Source organism: Nerophis lumbriciformis, linkage group LG08 (genome assembly GCF_033978685.3).
Source record: "Nerophis lumbriciformis linkage group LG08, RoL_Nlum_v2.1, whole genome shotgun sequence".
In the NCBI taxonomy this organism is placed as follows: Eukaryota; Metazoa; Chordata; class Actinopteri; order Syngnathiformes; family Syngnathidae; genus Nerophis; species Nerophis lumbriciformis.
In genome coordinates, this window is record NC_084555.2 from 23,298,001 (window position 1) to 23,320,854 (window position 22,854).

The window sequence follows — 22,854 nt, forward strand, 5'->3', positions numbered from 1 at the left end:
CACAGTGGCGAAATGACAATAACCTGGCCAAAGGAACACACTATTTGTCTCACAAAGGAGACATTAAAAGGGGAACTGCACTTTTTGTAATTTTGCCTATCGTTCACAATTATTATGAAAGACATGACGACGGATGGATTTAAAAAAAAAAGCATTCTAACTTGTAAATAAAAGTCAGCTTAGAGTGGAGCCTATGGGAGGTCCTCTATTACACCCATAAAACCCAATACATAACTACCCAGAAAGCACCAAAAAACTCCATTTACATTTTGTGTTATCTCGTTATCACCAGTTTATGCTGCCATGTTGTAGGGACGGCGTGGCGCAGTGGAAGAATGGCCGTGCGCGACCCGAGGGTCCCTGGTTCAATCCCCACCTAGTACCAACCTCGTCATGTCCGTTGTGTCCTGAGCAAGACACTTCACCCTTGCTCCTGATGGGTGCTGGTTAGCGCCTTGCATGGCAGCTCCCTCCATCAGTGTGTGAATGTGTGTGTGAATGGGTAAATGTGGAAGTAGTGTCAAAGCGCTTTGAGTACCTTGAAGGTAGAAAAGCGCTATACAAGTACAACCCATTTATCATTCATTTATGTTTACATCATCCTAGGGGGTACGAGGATGACAGGGGATGCAAAACAATAACAATACTGAAATAAACTGCAACAAAAAACAGTGCAATAACATGGTCACTACTGCCTAGTTTCTCTTGTTATATTCTTATTTTTACTGTTATATTTTTAGTCTTATTGTTGCTTTTTATATTTATTGTTATTGTAATATTTGCTATTTTATTTCCATTTATACCCCCATTATTTATTTTTAAATTCGATCTCAATTCTGTACACTGCTGCTGGAATTTAAATTTTCCTGAGGGAACTCTCCTGAAGGATCATCCATCCATCCATTTTCTACCGCTTATTCCCTTTTGGGGTCGCGGGGGGCGCTGGAGCCTATCTCAGCTACAATCGGGCGGAAGGCGGGGTACACCCTGGACAAGTCGCCACCTCATCGAAGGATCAATTAAGTACCATCTATCTATCTATCTATCTATCTACATTAACGAGCTACCGCCCAACACGTGGCTAGCAACAGTGTCTGTTTCCTCTTCATCCAATGAGCACAGTAGAACTATCGGCCCGCCCACAATGGATGTGCTGCCGGGCACACATCCTCCTGAGTATCACTGATACTTGTTTTTGGTCTATTTCTTTATTTTTAGTTACACATTTTATGAAAAAAATATTGCCCTGTTATGCAAAATACAAACACTGCAGATGATGCTGGTTCTCAGGAGGACATGTGTGCAGGTGTAAGTGGTAGAGTGTGTGTGTGCATGTGTGTGTGTGTGTTTGTGTATTCAGCTCCTTTAACAAGGTGTCACAGAAACCCACGTGTTAACCTGAAACATGTCCAGGATCGGATTGTATGACACACACAGATTGCTAATTTGTGTGTGTGTGTGTGTGTGTAAACAGGCGAAAAACCCTCTGAGATTTCCATCCAGCTTGTATTCCATCATGATGTATGGACAGATCCTTCACCCTCCCCCTCGTGAGGACTGCTTCATCGTCGTCAACGTTGGAGGTTTCAAGCAAAAACTGGATCACAACGTTCTCAACCGCTTCCCTCAGACCCGCCTGGCTCGTCTTTTGTGCTGCAACTCCAGAGAAGCCGTCCTGGAGCTTTGCGATGACTTCATCCCCGCAGAAATGGAGTATTATTTTGACCGTAATCCACTTTTTTTCGGTTACATTCTGAACTTCTACCTGACAGGTAAAATGCACCTGGTGGATGGTTTGTGCGTGGTGTCCTTCTCCCAAGAGATCGAATATTGGGGTATCAAGGAGTGCCACCTGGACTTGTGCTGTAGCGGTTCATACCAAGACCTCCTGGATGAAGCCGATGACGTGGGCGGGGAAACATTCACAGAAGATCTGTCTGCTGTGGACCAGGAAGTCGATCTGTTTGACGGCACCTGCTGTGCAAATGTGCGTCAGAATGTTTGGATCCACCTTGAGAATCCGTCGTACTCAACTTCAGCCAAAGCCATGGCCGTTGCATCCATGAGTGTGGTCCTGGTGTCCATCGTGGCCATGTGTGTCCATAGCATGCCAGACTTCCAGCAGGTGGACCACAACAACAAACAGCTTGAAGACCCAGTGCTGAATTTCTTTGAAAACCTCTGCGTCCTCCTGTTTTCTGTAGAATTTATTCTTCGTCTAGTCGTCGCTCCATCAGCCAGGAACTTTTTACGCAGCCCTCTCAATGTCATCGACTTGATGTCAATCATGCCGTTCTACGTGACTTTGGCTTGCGATGTTGGTCTGGTGGATGAAGGTGAAAACTCAGAGGTGGAGAAGGTGGGCAAAGTGATGCAGATCCTAAAGTTGATGCGAGTCTTCCGCATCTTAAAGCTGGCTCGCCACTCGGCGGGCCTGCGCTCTCTGGGGGCCACGCTGCGACACAGCAGTCGGGAAGTCGGTCTCCTGGTGCTTTTCTTGTTTGTGGGAATCTCCATGTTCTCTGCACTCATGTACTTTGTCGAGAAGGAGTCCCTGGAGTCAGAGCTGCAGACGATCCCTATTGGCTGGTGGTGGGCCACCATTAGCATGACCACCGTGGGCTACGGGGACACTTTTCCCGTTACTCTCGCTGGAAAGCTGGTAGGAACTGTGTGTATTCTCTCCGGGCTGCTTATGGTGGCTTTGCCCATCACCAACATCTTCAATAAGTTCACCAACTTCTACCAGAAACACAATAAAGTGGACCAGATGAAAGCACAAACATTATCCAGTGAGTGAAAGAATGTTCCCTATCCTGCTGGACGGACATTTTATTTATCACACAATTAGCAGGTGATTACTGAACATGAGCAGGGATGAAGATGGATTTTAGAACAGTGGAACCTCGATATACGAACCTAATTGGTTCTTGAACAGGGTTCATAAATACAACCGTTTGTGTATAAGCAAATGTATACATAATAAACAATGTAAACATAAATAATGGGTTCCAGCTAGGGATGTCCCGATCCAATATTTGGATCGGATCGGCCGCCGATATTTGCCAAAAAATGCGTGTCGGCAAGGCATGGGAAAATGCCGATCCAGATCCAGTTTTAAAAAAAAAACTCCGGTCTGTGTTTTCCAACGCACCGATTTAAATAATACATTCCACTTTTCTGCCGCTCCCTAATTTCCGTTCCGCATTTTCCAGCACACCTTCAACACATCCACAGGTCTATGGATTCTCATGCAGTTGCTTTTAGCTGCTGGCATTACACGACAGGCTCTTCTCACTCTTTCCTGTGTCTCCTTCACACAGACAGCAAGCGCACCTTCTTACACACGTCACATACTGTCATGTCATACGTCACATACGTATACGCCCTCCCCGAGCAGACAGGTAGCAGCATGGCTAACGTTAGCTGTGATGCTAGCGCAGCTGTGTGGCCAACGTTCTCTCTAAGGTGTGCGCCTGTGCGCATAGCAATTATATGCCACGCACAAAATCAAATAAAAAAATAAGCGCATAACAATTTTCGACACACGGACACGACAGAGAAAACAGTTTTCATCATCATTGTTCAAATATTGTAACGTCTGTCGAGACGCCTATCTCCATTCGGTGCCACACGTCCACACCATCAAAATGCCGAGGCAAACATTTCCACATCAACACCGTACGAAAAAATTAGAGATTTTTTTAGTTGTGATTTCCTTCTCTGCATGAAATTTTAAAAGTAGCATATATTAATGCAGTATGAAGAAGAATGTTTTAATGTAGACATGCAAGCCTTGAAAGAAAATTTTGAAAATCAAGACTACATTTCCTGCAAATGGGTGCATTTCTACCCTATATTTTAACTTTAGATTTATTCTCATATCAAACTCTTTTGGCTGTCTTTTTGACACTTACATCCGGCGCCCCCCTCCACACCCTGGATTATAAATAATGTAAATAATTCAATGTGATTATCTTGTGTGATGACTGGCGTGGCGCAGTGGGAGAGTGGCCGTGCGCGACCCGAGGGTCCCTGGTTCAATCCCCACCTAGTACCAACCTCGTCATGTCCGTTGTGTCCTGAGCAAGACACTTCACCCTTGCTCCTGATGGGTGCTGGTTAGCGCCTTGCATGGCAGCTCCCTCCATCAGTGTGTGAACGTGTGTGTGAATGGGTAAATGTGGAAGTAGTGTCAAAGCGCTTTGAGTACCTTGAAGGTAGAAAAGCGCTATACAAGTACAACCCATTTATCATTTATTTATTATTATGATGATAGTATATATCTGATAGTATATATCTGTATCATGAATCAATTTAAGTGGACCCCGACTTAAACAAGTTGAAAAACTTATTCGGGTGTTACCATTTAGTGGTCAATTGTACGGAATATGTACTTCACTGTGCAACCTACTAATAAAAGTCTCAATCAATCAATCAAAACACATAGAATCATCATACTGCTGTGATTATATGCATCAAGTGTTCATTCAAGGCTAAGGCAAAATATCGAGATATATATCGTGTATCGCAATATGGCCTTAAAATATCGCAATATTAAAAAAAGGCCATATCGCCCAGCCCTAGTTCAATGATGCCATTTCTGTTTGTCATGTATAATTTTGTCTATTTTGTGTTTATCCTTGAATAAACAGGTCAGTTTCTTGTTACCAACCATTGTGTATTATTCAAACTCCCCTAATTCAGCTGGCTAGTTGTTATCAAGAGTACTAAAACCCTTTTCAACATGATTCTGACAACTAAGTAGGCTAAATAACTTTAAACTTTAATACATGCTCGGATAGGCCAGTATCGGTATCGGTCAGTATCGGTATCGAATCGGAAGTGCAAAAACAATATGGGTATCGGATCGGAAGTGCAAAAACCTGGATCGGGACATCCCTAGTTCCAGCCTCAACAAAAGTCCATATTTAAGAAAAAGTTTGTGTGCTTTCAAGGCAATATAAAGCACTGTACAGTACTGTACATCAAACAAACATGACATGGGGGTGATGGAGCTACTTTCTATTTACCGTACTGTAATTTTCTGACTTTATGGCACACTTACAATCCTTTAACGGTGCGCCTAATATACGTAATAATTCCAGTTGTGCTTACCAACCTCGAAGCAATTTTATTTGGTACATGGAGTAATGATACGTGTGACCAGTAGGTGGCAGTCACCAATAAGATATACATGTGGACTGCAAGTTAGCGCCTGTTCAATAAATTACCCTAGCGAGTACTCGTCAGCAAGCAACACCAAAACTTTGATGTTTCATTGAGAATATGGAACATTACACATGGCGCTCAATAATTTGTCAAAATGTTTTAGTACGATTTTGGTAAGCTCCAGTAAAATGGATTGTCGGAGGATTACGGTTACCGTAGTCAGACGGACTGTGCCTCAGCATACAGGTCTTATTAAGGTGTGTATCAGGACCCCAAAATGACACCTAGCAGGAGACATATTATCTGGCCTTTTGTTTCACAATATTACCCAAAACCGACTTTACTTGCCTATTGTTACCTGCTGATGTGTATTTAAGATCTGCATAAATCCCGAAAATGTGCGCACGTCCGCCATTGTAGTCAAAAAAGCTCCTTTTTCTCCATCCTCTTGTTGTGGGGCATTCATCCTCCGGTGTTGCCATTTCTAATATAAAGTAGCGTCCAGTTCCAACGTATATCTGTTAGTAGACTCGATATGGAAGCGCTAAAAACTACCGGTTCAACAAAGATGACGGGGAGAAGATGCAGTTGGAGTGGAGCCACACAAAACGGCACATTCCGAAGAGACGGTCAGAATGCGACTGTAAAACCTAATCCTTGCAAACTGTTGACCAAAAAACCAGCATTACATGCAATGTAGACCACAAGGAAGTGTTTTAAATGTAGAAAAAATCATTATATGACCCCTTTAATGCACCTTATAATAACCTTTTGCATGAAAATAGACCTGAATGGACCCGCTCATCAGCAGTGCGCCTTATATTTCGGTGGGCCCTATCGTCCGAAAAATACAGTATTTATTTATTCGCACAATATAAACAGTAAAAAATGTAACATTGTAAAAAAAAAAATACAGAGACAAGAAATGAGTAATTAAAAATACGTAATAAGTAATAAGAAAAAAGTGCAGGCGAGAAAAGAAACCCAAAAGGGCTTATGCAAGGTTCTCACCTAAAGCAGTAAATTAACAAACTAAATTAAACATAGTATATAGAAAAAACAAGATAACTAGTAGTCTACCTTGTGTGGATTGAGTCTAGGTGTGTGTGTGTGTGTGTGTGTGTGTGTGTGTGTGTGTGTGTGTGTGTGTGTGTGTGTGTGTGTGTGTGTGTGTGTGTGTGTGTACGTGTGTGTGTTAGGGATGATGTTTGATAAGAAATTATCGAGTTCGAGCCTATTATCGAATCCTCTTATCGAACCGATTCCTTATCGATTCTCTTATCAAATCCAGATAGGTTGTTGCAAATGGAAAAAAACACACAATATTTGGTTTAACAAAAGCTCACTTTTATTATATAAGAAAAAAATTTAATCTAATAAATAAATAAATATTGACTGTTACCCCCCTAAAAAAATAAAATAAAAAAGATAAATATTGACTGTTGTTACCCAAAGTACAGGTAAAAGCCAGTAAATTAGAATATTTTGAAAAACTTGATTTATTTCAGTAATTGCATTCAAAAGGTGTAACTTGTACATTATATTTATTCATTGCACACAGACTGATGCATTCAAATGTTTATTTCATTTAATTTTGATGATTTGAAGTGGCAACAAATGAAAATCCAAAATTCCGTGTGTCACAAAATTAGAATATTACTTAAGGCTAATACAAAAAAGGGATTTTTAGAAATGTTGGCCAACTGAAAAGTATGAAAATGAAAAATATGAGCATGTACAATACTCAATACTTGGTTGGAGCTCCTTTTGCCTCAATTACTGCGTTAATGCGGCGTGGCATGGAGTCGATGAGTTTCTGGCACTGCTCAGGTGTAATGAGAGCCCAGGTTGCTCTGATAGTGGCCTTCAACTCTTCTGCGCTTTTGGGTCTGGCATTCTGCATCTTCCTTTTCACAATACCCCACAGATTTTCTATGGGGCTAAGGTCAGGGGAGTTGGCGGGCCAATTTAGAACAGAAATACCATGGTCCGTAAACCAGGCACGGGTAGATTTTGCGCTGTGTGCAGGCGCCAAGTCCTGTTGGAACTTGAAATCTCCATCTCCATAGAGCAGGTCAGCAGCAGGAAGCATGAAGTGCTCTAAAACTTGCTGGTAGACGGCTGCGTTGACCCTGGATCTCAGGAAACAGAGTGGACCGACACCAGCAGATGACATGGCACCCCAAACCATCACCCAACCATGCAAATTTTGCATTTCCTTTGGAAATCGAGGTCCCAGAGTCTGGAGGAAGACAGGAGAGGCACAGGATCCACGTTGCCTGAAGTGTAGTGTAAAGTTTCCACCATCAGTGATGGTTTGGGTGCCATGTCATCTACTGGTGTCGGTCCACTCTGTTTCCTGAGATCCAGGGTCAACGCAGCCGTCTACCAGCAAATTTTAGAGCACTTCATGCTTCCTGCTGCTGACCTGCTCTATGGAGATGGAGATTTCAAGTTTTCACGGAATTTTGGATTTTCATTTGTTGCCACTTCAAATCATCAAAATTAAATGAAATAAACATTTGAATGCATCAGTCTGTGTGCAATGAATAAATATAATGTACAAGTTACACCTTTTGAATGCAATTACTGAAATAAATCAAGTTTTTCAAAATATTCTAATTTACTGGCTTTTACCTGTATATTAAGTGGGATTTTTCAGAAAAACTAATATATACAGTAACACAAAAACAACCTGTCTCTGTGATCACTATAGGTGTATAAATAATAATATAGTGTTAAATAAAATCAGTCCCTTGGGCACAAAACTAAAAATAATACAGCTCTCCAAAAAGTGCACTTCTGCTGCTATTTGACATAACTGTTTGTTATGATGCTTTGACATTGTTGCACTTTATTTCTTTATTGAAAGAAAATTCTATGAAGAGAAAAGTTGTTTGCAAATGTGGTTACAATGCTAAAAAATGAAAAGTTAAAGCTAAAAAAATAAATACACTTTATTGAGTTAACATTATTTCTTTATAGGGGGAAATATGTGATGTTATGAGCTAGGGAATATAACAACTACACTACCCAGCATGCAACGAGAGTGACGAGCATGCGCGGTAGCCCCGAAAAGTGTTGTTGCATGTCGCCACCCTGCAGCTAAGAATGAGGTTATGAGCACGCTGTGAAAGTAAACGTCAAGAACTCAGCCAACACGCCTCGTCTGCATTATTTAGAATTAGACAGACAACACATATACAGTGTGATTTTGTTTTGTTTACAAGGAAAGAAAAACAAAAGTTAAAAAAGGGAGATCATGTCATATATGTTGTATGTGCTGCGGTTGCTTTAAGAACGTTGCGACAGCTGCCGTAAAGGAGGTGCGTTGCTAGCCTGGTTGCTATGTTTCCGGTTGGTCGTAAAAGTGTTCGTCATGTGTTTGTACCCTGCTCAAATCTCTCAGTAAAGTTATTCATTGGATTATACCTTTTGTTTTTAACTTTATTACACCTTGGAGCGCTTTTTCCGGTCCATTGTTTTTCCTGCTTTCCCTGTCTGCGCCTAATGACTGAGTTACGTGACGTCATTTCTTGTGATGTCTCAAGGGGCATTTCTGGTCGGGACGGGATTCGTTCCCACGGATTCGAATAAGGAAACAACTCGTTTTCTTTACTGTAGTGGTCTCGATAACGAGTACCGGTTCTCACAAAGGGATTCGAGTCCGAAGACTCGGTTCTTTTCTTATCGAACAACCGGGAAAACCGGTTTCGAGTATCATCCCTAGTGTGTGTTTGTATGTGTATGTGTGTGTGTGTGGGAGAAAGTATAAGGCTACATTATAAGGTAGGAACAAATGGAGAATGATGATTCATCAGGCTGGCCCTTAATCTATGTCTAAATTTACTAAGTGAAGATGAGGAGTTTGCAATACATAGGTGACTATAACAGAGTAAAGAACCTCTGTGTTTGATGGAAAACTGAGTGATAAGGCCAAAGATAGGACGGAGATTATCAGTTTGTCTAGTATTATGATAATGAACTTGCGAATTGGTCTTAAAATAATCTGTGAAAGGTGTAGGAAGCGTATTAGGGAGGTAAGTACATTTATAGATAAAAGAAGAGGACTGAACTGTGTTGATATCATAAATAGATTGTACATTTAGTTTCCTAAACAGGGGCGCAGATGGAGCAAAATAGTTAGAGGAGGTAACTATTCTTACAAATGTATTTTGCATAATGAGTAATTTGTGTACATTTGATGGATATGTACTAGCCCAGACAATATTGCAATAGATAAGATATGGATACATTAAACTGTAATAAAGAGTTAAGAGGCATGCTTCTGATACCAAGAGATCTTGACACTTTGTTGGTTACTGAACCTATGTGTTCTGTCCATGACCATTTTTCGTCCACTAGGATACTAGATATTTGATATATGAAACTTGACTAATTTCGATTCCTCCAATAGAAATCTTAGCACTCTGTTCATAGTATGTTTTGTTTTTGCTTGCAAACACAATAAATTTGGATTTTTGTTTACATTTAGTGATAGCCTATTAACAAGAAACCATTCAGATAGCACGGCTTTACCAGAATTAGCTTCCCTAATGAGGCTTTGAAATTTATTGTGAGTTAGGATCAAATTTGTATCATCAGCAAACAGAATCGGCGTAAATAATAAAGATACAGTAGCCAGGTCATTGATGTAAATGACAAATAGTAGGGGTCCAAGTATAGACCCCTGAGGAACTCACATAACATCTTAAGTTTGGAGGAAAAACAACCATTGCTTACGGTTATAAACATAACTAGACAACCATGTAAAAGTAATATTTTTAAAACCATAGATATGTAATTTATCAAGTAAAATAGTGTAATCGACAGTATCACAAGCTTTAGAAAGATCAGGGAATATGCCAAGAGCAAATTCCTTCTTATTAATGGCAGTATAGATATTCTCAACCAACTGAACAAGAGTCATATTGGTGGAGTGATTTTTCCTAAAACCATACTGGTGTTCATAGAGGATATTGTGTTCATTCAAGTGGTGCATCATTCTTTTACAAACCCATCCATCCATCCATTTTCTACCGCTTATTCCCTTTGGGGTCGCGGGGGGCGCTGGAGCCTATCTCAGCTACAATCGGGCGGAAGGCGGAGTACACCCTGGACAAGTCGCCACCTCATCGCAGGGCTAACAGAGATAGACAGACAACATTCACACTCACATCCACACACTAGGGCCAATTTAGTGTTGCCAATCAACCTATCCCCAGGTGCATGTTTTTGGAGGTGGGAGGAAGCCGGAGTACCCGGAGGGAACCCACGCAGTCACGGGGAGAACATGCAAACTCCACATAGAAAGATCCCGAGCCCGGGATTGCACCCAAGACTACTCAGGACCTTCGTATTGTGAGGCAGATGCACTAACCCCTCTTCCACCGTGCTGCCCTCTTTTACAAACCAGTTTTTCCAATATTTTAGAGAAACAGGGTAACACTGATATTGGCCGATAATTATTAAAACGTCTTGGATCTCCGGATTTATGCACAGGAGTAATTTACTATAACAACAGGGTCATTATCCTGTGATGAGGTAGCGACTTGTCCAGGGTGGACCCCACCTTCCGCCCGAATGCAGCTGAGATAGGCTCCAGCGACCCCCCGCAACCCCAAACGGGACAAGCGGTAGAAAATGGATGGATGGAACAGGGTCATTATACACCTTGCCACTATCCTTGAACTGAGATGGTAGGGGTGCATTCGATTTTCTTTTGTTGAGAAGTTCATTGACAACTTTCCAAGTGCATTTAGAGTCTGATGAGACTATGAATGTATTGGAAAAATACTTTTTCTTAGTTATCCTTAGCAAATGATTAAATTTATTTTGTAAATTTTTATAAATCGCAGAATTAAGTGGAGTGGGATTTATGAGGAATTTTTTATACAATTCATTTTTAGACCTGTTGTTAACCAGGGTTTCCAAAGGCCTTCAGTCACTTTCTTCCTGGGTTTAATCAAATAAAAGCAGCAATAAAAGGCAGAATTAAAATACTTGAATTCCTGGTAAGCATTTATGTACATCAGAATGTTCATAAACATCATCCCAGGAAATATTGCCAATCAACCTCTTAAACCGTACAGTATTCCTAGTGTTAAAAATTCAAAATTTAGGGCTGCTAGTTGCTCCCACATGTTCAGTCTTATTTGGCAAGGGAAGATGGAATACAGGGAAGTGATCTGATATATCAGTTACCAAAATACCTGATTGAGCTACATTATTTAGCGAATTTGTAAAGATATTATCAATAAGAGTTGCAGAAGAACTTGTAACACTTGTTGGCCTGTAAGTCACAGGATAGAGACAGTTGGAGTCATGTATTCAGAAAGTCAGCAATTCATAATTTATCTTTTTTAAATAGATCAATGTTATAATCCCCTGGAAGGAAACATACCTTATTTTCTTCATTAATTACATCTAGTGTTAATGCAAGAATAGCATTGAAGGGTTTTATATCTGTATCGGGGGGTCGATAGATACATCCTACTATAATGTTCTTGCCATTAAAAAAATAACATGAAGGAATTTCAACAAACAGAGATTCAAAATCAGTTGAATGATGCTCAAAAGCAAGATCATCCTTAGCATAAAATTGTAACCTGTTATGGACATAAATTGTCACACCACCTCCTACTTTTTCTGATCTACAGGAGTGAACAACATTATATATATATATATTATTGGGGACGGCGTGGCGCAGTGGAAGAGTGGCCGTGCGCGACCCGAGGGTCCCTGGTTCAATCCCCACCTAGTACCAACCTCGTCATGTCCGTTGTGTCCTGAGCAAGACACTTCACCCTTGCTCCTGATGGGTGCTGGTAGCGCCTTGCATGGCAGCTCCCTCCATCAGTGTGTGAATGTGTGTGTGAATGGGTAAATGTGGAAGTAGTGTCAAAGCGCTTTGAGTACCTTGAAGGTAGAAAAGCGCTATACAAGTACAACCCATTTATCATTTATCATTTATATAGAGACATATCATAAAGCGTTTTTGTTGATTCTGAGAGCCATGTTTCTGAGAGAGCAATGACTGAACATTCATGATTCAGGTAAGATACAGTAGATAGTTTTACAAAATAGCCATACTTATTAGGACTATTAAGGCTATGCACATTCAAGTGAAAAGTAGGGAACACATGTGAGTTGGAGTTGATACTCTTATGTAATCTATTAAATGTTTCAGCATTATAGTATCCACTAGTGATGGTTTCATTTGAATATTTTAGACAATTCAGGTCAGGGTCAAAGCATGTGTTGTATTTATTACTAGAATCAATTTCGATAAGATTGAATATCCTATCATTATAAAAGTTATAAAAAGGATTTACTGTGTCGTTCTTACTTAATAGAGTTTCAGGTTCAACAGAAGTAGATCGTAAATTGTTTACATTTCGTGGAGGCACAAAACAATGATCAGTCATGGTGAAAGAAAAATAAAATACATTTGAAAAAAAACAAGACAAACTGTTAAGATCTACAAGCATTGCTCTAAGTATGATGGGGTGGGTGAACAGTCAAAACAACAACTTGCTGAACTGTCCTCATTTGCATCTGCAGTAACACATTTTTACTAGCACTGTGGCGCACACAGTTTGATATAACAAAACTCCTTCACTTTAACAGCTAAGTCACTACAACATCCATCCATCCATTTTCTACCGCTTGTCCCTCAATTAAGAATACAAATAAAATCCTCTTGTAGGTTAATACTCTTGGATGGAGGGAGGGAGGAGGTTGGAGGGGGTGGGGGTTTAATGTTGACAATGCTGTGGATACTTCCTGAATGTTTCAAACCACACATCACTTGTCAGTTGCTTTATTTGGACTCCTATTGAGCTAGAAAAACTAGAAAAAATATGTAAAAAGGCTAAAAAACACTTTAAAAAAATAATTTAACACAGGAGATAAAAACAGCGTTGCTGAGCTAACAACGAGCACCAGAGATCGATCAGCCCGCCTACAATGGATGTGGATGGTTGCCAGGCACAAAATGGCTGTGCTGCGAGGCACACAATGGGTGGATGAAACGTTCGTACAGTGACACAAGGTTTGTACACCAAAGCATATTTTTATTCTGTGGTTTGTAAATCGAAAAGTTCATAAATCAAAGTTTGAATACCACGGTTGTCGATGAAATCTTTGGCAAAGGTGTGCCCCGGTTTGCGTACACCATATCTGTCATATTATGGCCAAATATTGCACCGAGCAGACCTGCTCATTTACCCGCTTATGTTTCCGCGGACTGCAGTGTCCAACCAAAGAATCCCACACATTGGTGACTCAGTCTTGTCGTGTTATTAATTACTGTGTTCGCAATGTGACTTTATAAGAAAATTCCATCTCCACCATCAATATGTCAATGCAGGCTCTCTACAAAACTACCAAGGACAGCCGGTAAGGTCCTTGTTACCCTTGACTGTTTGGCTAGCAAAGTGGTGCATTCAGTGACACACTCTAACGCCCTCAATAACTTTGTTAATGCTACAACATTGTTTGGCTCTATGCTGACTTATTTTGCAGTATAACATTTTTGCCTGAAACCTAATCACACCAAAAGTGGGGTGTACGAGATCTAGGTGTACGAGAAGTACTGTTTTAATGTGTTCCGAAAAATGTTTTTGTTCACCTCAAGAAAGTTAAAATAACATTATCGAATGGTCAGGCCTGCGTAGAAATTTCAAACCATTCTCCGTGTCAGTCAGTTGACCAATTGACGGCAGTGTTGGCTTACCTTTCATTGATTGATTCCCACCAATAGGAAGGTGGCGTCTTGTTTCATTGCCTTTTTACTTTGGCTAACAAATGAGCAACAATGATATGACACAAATAGAACATCATGGTGAATATTATTGATCATAACTAGTTTTACCGATTTGAAGTCTTTGCTTATGAATTGAGTCATAGTGTGTGAAGGGTAGCGTCATCATGCTGGGCAGATACAAGGTTGTGACGACAGAGTTAACTTACATTTACTTCGCCTAGCATAGTGCTGCTTAGTGTGTTTTCTCTACAACACGCCACCGACAGTGCACATACAGCATCTGTAAAGCATTCACACAAAGAGAATTAGGGATGAGAAAAGACAAAATAATTGTTGGATTGAAATGCTCATCAATCCACCCTTCACTGAGTAACACAGGTTGTGAAACATCTAAAATAATATACATTCAATTGTCATATACAGGGTCATTTCATATATTGCTATTTATTGTTGCTAAAAAAAATATTCTATATATTTAGCATGTAATTTGATATTGTTCAAATGTACTGTAACTTTGTCATAATACATCTCACTTTACCCCACATTAGCACTCTCTGCATCCATCCATCCATCCATTTTCTACCGCTTATTCCCTTTTGGGGTCGCTGGAGCCTATCTCAGCTACAATCGGGTGGAAGGCGGGGTACACCCTGGACAAGTTGCCACCTCATCGCAGGGCCAACACAGATAGACAGACAACATTCACACTCACATCCACACACTAGGGCCAATTTAGTGTTGCCAATCAACCTATCCCCAGGTGCATGTCTTTGGAAGTGGGAGGAAGCCGGAGTACCCGGAAGGAACCCATGCAGTCACGGGGAGAACATGCAAACTCCACACAGAAAGATCCCGAGCCCGGGATTGAACCCAAGACTACTCAGGACCTTCGTATTGTGAGGCAGATGCACTAACCCCTCTTCCACCGTGCTGCCCGCACTCTCTGCAGTTTAGTAAAAAAGACAACAATTGTTTAGTTTAGTCACTCAAATAAGGAAATATTATTTTTAGTGTTCAGCTGAGTGACACAACTTGATTTCCACCAGGAAAGAAATATAAACTATATGCTTTAATATGTTAATGTTGTTATCTTTGTTTCATGAATACCTTTTAGATGATCTTATCTGGATCCTTTTCCCAACCTTTTTCCATTCCTGTTGGAGTCCGCATGGCTTATTGATCCTTGTGTCGTTTAAATTATTTTAGTATTAGAATGAGCAACGATCTCCGAATCAGTTTCTTCATATACATACATACATGTATGTATGTATACATGTACTGTATAAAGATCAAAGGACTGTATCATCAGCACCTTTTATAATTTGCTGCTTCCGCCATTGCCCTTCATTGTTCATTGTCTGCATTTAGGTGTAAAGTGCACAGTCAGCAAAACCTGTGGTCATCTTGATGTTGTTCAAGGACTGCCAGGTACAGTAGTTATTTGCTGAGCATGCTGAGATGGCATCAGTACAGTATATCATGATCAGGACACTCACAGTGTGACTTTGGGTGAAAGGTGGGGTACACCCTGGACCGGTCCCCAGCCAAATCACAGGACAAGCTAGACGAACAACCTTACACTACAGTATCACATTCACACTTTCGGAAAATGTAGAGCAAGGGTCGACAACCTATCAATCGAAATGGGCCAATAGATCTTTGGGACTTTTTCATCAGTAAATCCAGAAAACATTTTGATCAATAAGCGCATTACCAGATTAAATTATTGTGTGGACAAAATCTTGCACTTTTTCAAGGGCACCAAGTGGAAATTGGTTGTTTAACTGAAACATGTTTCTGTTAAGAAAGCCCACAAACTCATCCGTTGACGTTGCCGTTTCTTGCTAACGCGCGATTGGTCGTTCCCACTGTCACTCCACCTGGTTGTAGCCGGGACTCTAAATTGTTAATATTATGTTAACCGTTAGTACTGCCTGCAGGTTCAAAAGTCAACTAAAACCGATTTGGATATCAAAAGTTTTATTAACAGAAACATTTCAATTCATTCTGTGTACATGTCCACGTGTGTATGGTAATTACCTGTACAACCCCTCTCCCACCTCTGAATTAAAAATGACATTCTTTCAAGCCAAGTTATCATACCCCAGCAGGCACAAGACATTAAAACAGCGTTGAGAACGTGTTGAATTAGGTCCTGATGTTGAGCAACTCAAACCTAATGTTGGAACAACATGCTTTTTGATGACATTTAATCAATGTTGGGTTCTGACATGGATTTGACCAATAAGTCTTGGTAATTTCCAAACTAATATTTTACAACACAAATACAACGTTGAAACAACATGCTTTTTGACGTTTAATGTCAGGTTGTGACGTTAATTTGACCACTGAAATTTGGTAATTTTCCAACCAACAACGTGGATCCAGTGCTAGACAACAACATTGTCTCAATTTACAAATACAACTATTTTGCAACATTGCTTCCAAATTCGTTTTAAAGGAAATTTATGTGTACTCAACATTGTATCCATGTCGTGTGCGTGCTGCGACATTATAGGATTTGTGCAACTACTGATCAAACAGGTTAACATTTTTGTATAAATATATAATTATCGTAGCTTACACCTGGCAATGTCGCAGACGTTTTTTTCTGTTGGACTGCAAAACGTAAAACTGCATTTAATTTATTTGATTAGGACCAGCCATTCACTGTTACATATGTTCAAAAATAAATGTTGCAACCTAAATGATGCAATGTATAAGCTTTACATTAAAATGGTAAATAATGAGAATATGTGAGCTGTTCATATATACTTTTAATTATTAAAGGCACTATTTCTGTTAATTACAAAATGTTTTTACTTCACGTGTGACCTGCATATATAGCTTATATAATTGTTTAAATAAAAAGTTGAAGGAATTGTGTCTTTTGTAACTCATCATTAAGTACTTTTTTTATTCATATAGAAAAAATATTCTCATCTCATTTCCTTTTCGCACTATCCAGAGTGATTTTTAATTTTACTATAGAAGGTGCATCTTGGCAAATTTGCATAAAATGCAAAAATTATTTGAGTTCAAGAGTTTAATTCAGAAAGAGAGACCGATTAGGTGCTCAAGAAGCTACAGCAATAGTTTACAATATTCACAATCACATTTTTTAATACATTCTTGAAATATTTCATCCTAAATGCAGTGACTCTATAGAATATGAGTTTCACTTTTTTAATTGAATCACTGAAACTATTTTTTTGAGATACACGTGTTTATAGAGATGTCACATAACTGTTAGTTGTCTGCAGGTTGCAATGCTTTTAAAATCATTTATCTTTTTAGATGTAATATAATTGCAATAAAAATGTTTACTCATTTGTAAAATGAAATATTTCAAGTAGTTTTGCACAGTGTTTCCATAGAAACGCAGGTGCACGTTCTGTTGTGTGACGTCGCGCTGCAAATGAGGCGTACATAACGTGTTGTGATGATGTGATGCATGAGTGAGTATGTCACCGTATGTCACTCTTGCAGTGACAAACCATGAGTCATCGTTCAAGGTAACTCGGAAGTCGACGTGCGGGCGTCACCTGCGTGCACGCTTCCATGTGCCCGCGTGCGGTGACCGTGCACCTCTGTGACAGAGGGGAGTGTGTTTGTGCACGGGGGGCCACGATTTGGCGTACAGGAGCCCGCCGTAGTGGAGGAGACTCTATTGCCAGAAAGACAGAGGGAGACGAGAAAGAAGACGAAGAAAATAAAGAAAACAACAGTTGAAGCCTTGGAAAACCTTTTGACGTTTGCTCCTCTTCACAACTTCTACATCGACAATGAGGGAAATCGTGCACATCCAAGCCGGCCAGTGTGGTAACCAGATCGGTGCCAAGGTAAGTCATCGATTTACTATTTTGCATACAATTACTAAACGGTAGACACATTTATGTTAGAAAAAAAAGAAAAAAAAGACCTGAATTATGACTAATATTATGACGCGCCACTACTTACCACTAGGCGGCGGCATTGTGCTAATTAACATGCACATGTGATGTGTTATTACATTTCATCACTTTTTATTCATAAAAGGTGTGAAGCAGACATTAATTGGATCCATGTTAATGTAAAGAGCGGAACTAATGTTTGCAGTAGTAGTTGCCCGCGGGTCCCTTTTAGATATGGGAACTTACCTGCTCCCCCTCCCCTTACAGGAAACTCATTTTTATTTTTATTTTTATAAACCTTTATTTATAATCAACATTTACATACAAGCAAATAAATGATAATAACCAAAAACAAGTACAAAAACTGTACAAAGCAGCGCCAGGGGGTTGTAAACTCAACTTTAGAGGAAACTTGGGAGGCTGCTAGTTCGTGTCTTCACTCTCCTTAAACATGATTTTATCATTTTAAACATACAATATTTTTCCTTTAACCACGTTCCAACTCTACTAAATACCACCCATAGGCGGCGTTTCAATTAGTACACTTATGTTATGTACACGTACGTCACGTTTTAATTAGTACACCTGTGTTATGTACAATTAGTACACTTATGTTATGTACAATTTTTACACTTATGTTATGTACACGTCGCTTTTTAATTAGTACACCTATGTTATGTACAATTAGTACACTTATGTTATGTACACGTCACGTTTTAATTAGAACACTTATGTTATGTACAATTAGTACACTTATGTTATGTACATGTCACTTTTTAATTAGTACACCTATGTTATGTACAATTAGTACACTTATTAGTACACTCATGTTATGTACACATCACGTTTTAATTAGTACGCCTATGTACATGTATGTTATGTACACGTCACGTTTTAATTAGTACACCTATGTATGTTATGTAAACGTCACGTTTTAATTAGTACACTTATGTAAATTAGTACTTATGTCATGTACACGTCACGTCAGGGCGCGAATTTCGACGGCCATGTGTTGTCCCATATCTGCCAGTGACGTTGCGCACTTACCGGAAATGATGCTCAGTCGTCTTGTCGCCTTATTTACTGTGGATTTTATCCACTCGAGTATCTCATCTTCTCCTTGGCCAACATGACGAAGTGACGATTACACACTCGCCATTTAGGACGTGTCGACTCCAGTGCTCAGTACCCGGATGTTGCACTCGCACAGCTAACTTGCTATTACTAACATCCGGGTACTTGCTCAGTACCAGTATGTAAACAAAATAAATAGCTTTAAGGCTAAATCCAAATACTTCCCATTGACCCCCTTGTTTGGCCCTTTAGCATGTACTGTAAACTTTACAGTTAATGTACGTTTGGTGTAATTCCAATTGGCAAACATACCTTACATTGAAACAATTTATTGTTTTTGTGTAGTTCTACAAGGAACATTTTGGTAATCCTACTAACACACTTTATAAATGTAGATTTTATGTAAACCTGCAACCTAACAATAGTTTATTTCTGGCCTTTATATATTTAATTGTTTATGATGAACGAACAAAGACATTTTATTTTTTATTTTTCATATAATCTCCTAACCAACTCAGGGCTGCCCAATTAAATTGTTTTTTTTCACACTTTTTAAATTATAACAATTTGTATTATTTTCAATCAAACTTGCATTGATTGTATTGTGATTGCATGGGGAAATATGCCATTATATTCTAATCAGTGATGGAGCAGGCAGCAGCTAGCAATACATTTGTGGTAACATTTCATATGAAGCGTGTCATTCATAAATGGCCATTTTACATGCGCTTCTTCATGCGAAACGGGGTCCGCACACACATCCCGTGATCTGCGTTTGCCCATTACTTGCGTTCAATTGTGATGATGTTCTTTTCTGTTTGCAGTTCTGGGAAGTAATTAGTGACGAGCATGGCATTGACCCCACTGGGACGTATCACGGAGACAGTGACCTGCAGCTGGACAGGATCAACGTTTACTACAATGAAGCCACAGGTTGCCGTTACCTTTAAGGTTTTGTGGCTCCCTCTCAATTTTTGACTTACATTGTTATTTTTTTGCATTAAGGTGGTAAATATGTGCCCCGCGCTGTTCTTGTGGACTTGGAACCAGGCACCATGGACTCAGTGAGGTCCGGAGCCTTCGGGCAGATATTTCGACCTGACAATTTTGTGTTTGGTGGGTTAATTAAATGTGTGTATTCATTAAGTCCAAATTGGTTAAGTATTGTTGCTCCCTGCGCAGGTCAGAGCGGTGCTGGTAACAACTGGGCCAAAGGTCATTACACAGAGGGAGCTGAGGTGGTGGACTCGGTCCTGGATGTTGTGCGCAAAGAGTCGGAAAACTGCGACTGCCTGCAAGGTTACCAGCTCACACATGCTCTCGGCGGTGGAACAGGATCTGGCATGGGAACCTTGCTCATCAGCAAGATCCGTGAGGAATACCCCGATAGGATCATGAATACGTTCAGCGTGGTGCCTTCCCCCAAGGTGAGCGTCTTTGTGATACAGCGTGAGTGCGATGATTGAGGTTGTGTGTCTTCACCAGGTGTCCGACACGGTGGTGGAGCCGTACAACGCCACGCTGTCCATCCACCAGCTGGTTGAGAACACGGATGAAACCTACTGCATCGACAACGAGGCTCTCTACGACATCTGTTTCCGCACGCTCAAGTTGACCACGCCCACTTACGGCGACCTGAACCACCTGGTGTCCTCCACCATGAGCGGAGTCACCACTTGCCTGCGCTTCCCGGGTCAGCTCAACGCCGACCTGCGTAAACTGGCCGTCAACATGGTGCCCTTCCCTCGTTTGCACTTTTTCATGCCGGGCTTTGCCCCCCTGACCAGCAGGGGGAGCCAGCAGTACCGAGCCTTAACCGTTCCCGAACTTACCCAGCAAGCGTTCGACGCCAAGAACATGATGGCGGCGTGCGACCCGCGTCAAGGCCGCTACCTCACCGTGGCCACCATGTTCCGGGGGCGCATGTCCATGAAGGAGGTGGACGAGCAGATGCTCAACGTGCAGAACAAGAACAGCAGCTACTTCGTCGAGTGGATCCCCAACAACGTCAAGACCGCCGTCTGCGACATTCCGCCCCGCGGCCTCAAGATGTCCGTCACCTTCATCGGCAACACCACGGCCATCCAGGAGATGTTCAAGCGTATCTCCGAGCAGTTCACGGCCATGCTGCGGCGGAAGGCCTTCCTGCACTGGTACACGGGCGAAGGCATGGACGAGATGGAGTTCACCGAAGCTGAAAGTAACATGAATGACCTGGTGTCCGAGTACCAGCAGTACCAGGACGCCACCGCGGAGGATGAAGGGGAAGGCGAGGAGGAGCCTGAAGAAGATTAAAGCTTGACCATGTCAAGGTCTCATTCGGATTCTTTTGAATCTCCTGGAATTCAATATTTACTTTTGAGTATGATTTAATAAATGAAAGCATTTTGCCTCAGTATATGAGTTTTTTTTCCTTCCCTCGAGCCACCTTGTAACCTGAAATAAACACGAGGGTGTAGTAACTAAATGCAGTCACATCATAGAGCCACAAAGTTGTCAGTACATTAAATGGACAACATTTTTTTTAGTCATGTACATGTCTCATCGCCATCTAAAGGACATAGTAAGTCATTACAAGGGTACGTATTTTAACCTCACCATGTTGCATAGAGGTCTACTATACATAAAATACATTGAAATGCTTCTCAAGCGTACTAATTATGACTTCCTGGAAAAAAAAACACGGAAGTGCCTAATAACTAAATGTAGTAACATCATACCGCCACAGGGTGTCAGTAATTCTCTCGTCAAATATATGTTTAGTTATGTAAAAAAGCAGAGGGATTCATCCATAAACCTCGGAGGTCAGCTACCCGCGGCTCTTTAGCGACGCCCTGGTGGCTCCATGGAGCTTTTTCGAAAATGTAAAAAAAGGGGTGAAAATGTTTTTTGTTTCAATAAAGAGGACAAACACGACACACACCTTCCTAATTGTTAGAAAGCCCACTGAATAGGTTTGTGTTTATGCTTCACTGATGAGAGTATTTGGCGAGTGCCGTTTTGTCCTACTAGTTTCAGCGGCCCGTGAACTCACCATTGTGTGGACTGTGACTCAACAGTTTGTTTACATGTATAACTTTATCGACGCTGCCACAGAAATACATGTTTTATGCCACTTGGTCTCATTTTGTCCACCAAACGTTTTATACTGTGCGTAAGGTGAGCTTTGTTGGTGTTATTGACTTGTTGGGGTACGTGCTAATCAGGCATATTTGGTCACTGCATGACTGCAAGCTAATCGATGCTAACATGCTATTTAGGCTTGCTGTATGTACATATTGCATCATTATGCCTCGTTTGTAGGTATTTTAATTTCCTTTACTTATGTCCTCTCTGTATTTAGTTTTATTTTTCCATGTTTCATGACACATTATCTGAACGTAATATTGGCTGCATGTCTGATAGTTTTTTATAAATGCCATCTTGTTCCAGACCACAGCAAACTATCCAGCTTGCAAATATTGTGATAAATCCATTATAAGAAGACAGCCTGTTGTTTTCTTTAACTTGGACACACACACACATCTTAGGTCATTCTAATACAGTCATTTCCAGAAGTTATCGTACCCTATGAGAAGCTTTAATAATGTTTTCCAAACTTGTAAAAATGTGTAGAATAAATATTATATTTCAACATTTCTGTCAACGAAGATTCGTTTAATTCTTGTTATGTAAAATAAACAAGTAAGGTCCTCCTGCTGTCACACAGAGCCATCTAGTGGACATAGTAAGACAGTACAACTGCCTACGCATTTAAACCACAGTTGCAAGCATTTTTAAAGTGTACAATATATGCAAGTGTTGTTAATCATGAATACACTATTCTATAGTGCTTGCATTCTACACAAACTGCTAAAAAATAAAGGGAACACTACAATAACACATCCTCCATCTGAATGAATGAAATATTTTTATTAAACACTTTGTTTTTTACCGAGTTGATTGCGA

At 40.5% G+C, this 22,854-nt stretch overlaps 2 protein-coding genes across 2 annotated transcripts; both read left to right on the plus strand.

Moving 5' to 3' along the window:
* Positions 1-1,516: 1,516 nt before the first annotated feature.
* Positions 1,517-2,800, plus strand: LOC133612041 (delayed-rectifier potassium channel regulatory subunit KCNS3-like). The gene has a single exon (XM_061969242.1). It carries the CDS (start codon positions 1,517-1,519, stop codon positions 2,798-2,800), a length of 1,284 nt encoding a protein of 427 aa, XP_061825226.1.
* A 14,796-nt stretch (positions 2,801-17,596) lies between these two features.
* Positions 17,597-21,301, plus strand: LOC133611581 (tubulin beta-4B chain-like). The gene is made up of 5 exons (XM_061968493.1): positions 17,597-17,781; positions 19,731-19,839; positions 19,912-20,022; positions 20,089-20,333; positions 20,392-21,301. The coding sequence occupies exons 1-5, from the start codon at positions 17,725-17,727 to the stop codon at positions 21,199-21,201; spliced, it is 1,332 nt and encodes a 443-aa protein (XP_061824477.1). The 5' UTR covers positions 17,597-17,724; the 3' UTR covers positions 21,202-21,301.
* The last annotated feature ends 1,553 nt before the right edge of the window (positions 21,302-22,854 follow it).

Excerpts from the sequence above, each read along its gene's own strand:
- LOC133611581 (XM_061968493.1), top strand. The coding sequence starts at position 17,725 with ATGAGGGAAATCGTGCACATCCAAGCCGGCCAGTGTGGTAACCAGATC. Across the intron at positions 19,840-19,911 it reads TTACTACAATGAAGCCACAG|GTGGTAAATATGTGCCCCGC; the intron begins GTTGCCGTTACC and ends TTTTGCATTAAG. Across the intron at positions 20,334-20,391 it reads GCGTGGTGCCTTCCCCCAAG|GTGTCCGACACGGTGGTGGA; the intron begins GTGAGCGTCTTT and ends TGTCTTCACCAG.
- LOC133612041 (XM_061969242.1), top strand. The coding sequence starts at position 1,517 with ATGATGTATGGACAGATCCTTCACCCTCCCCCTCGTGAGGACTGCTTC.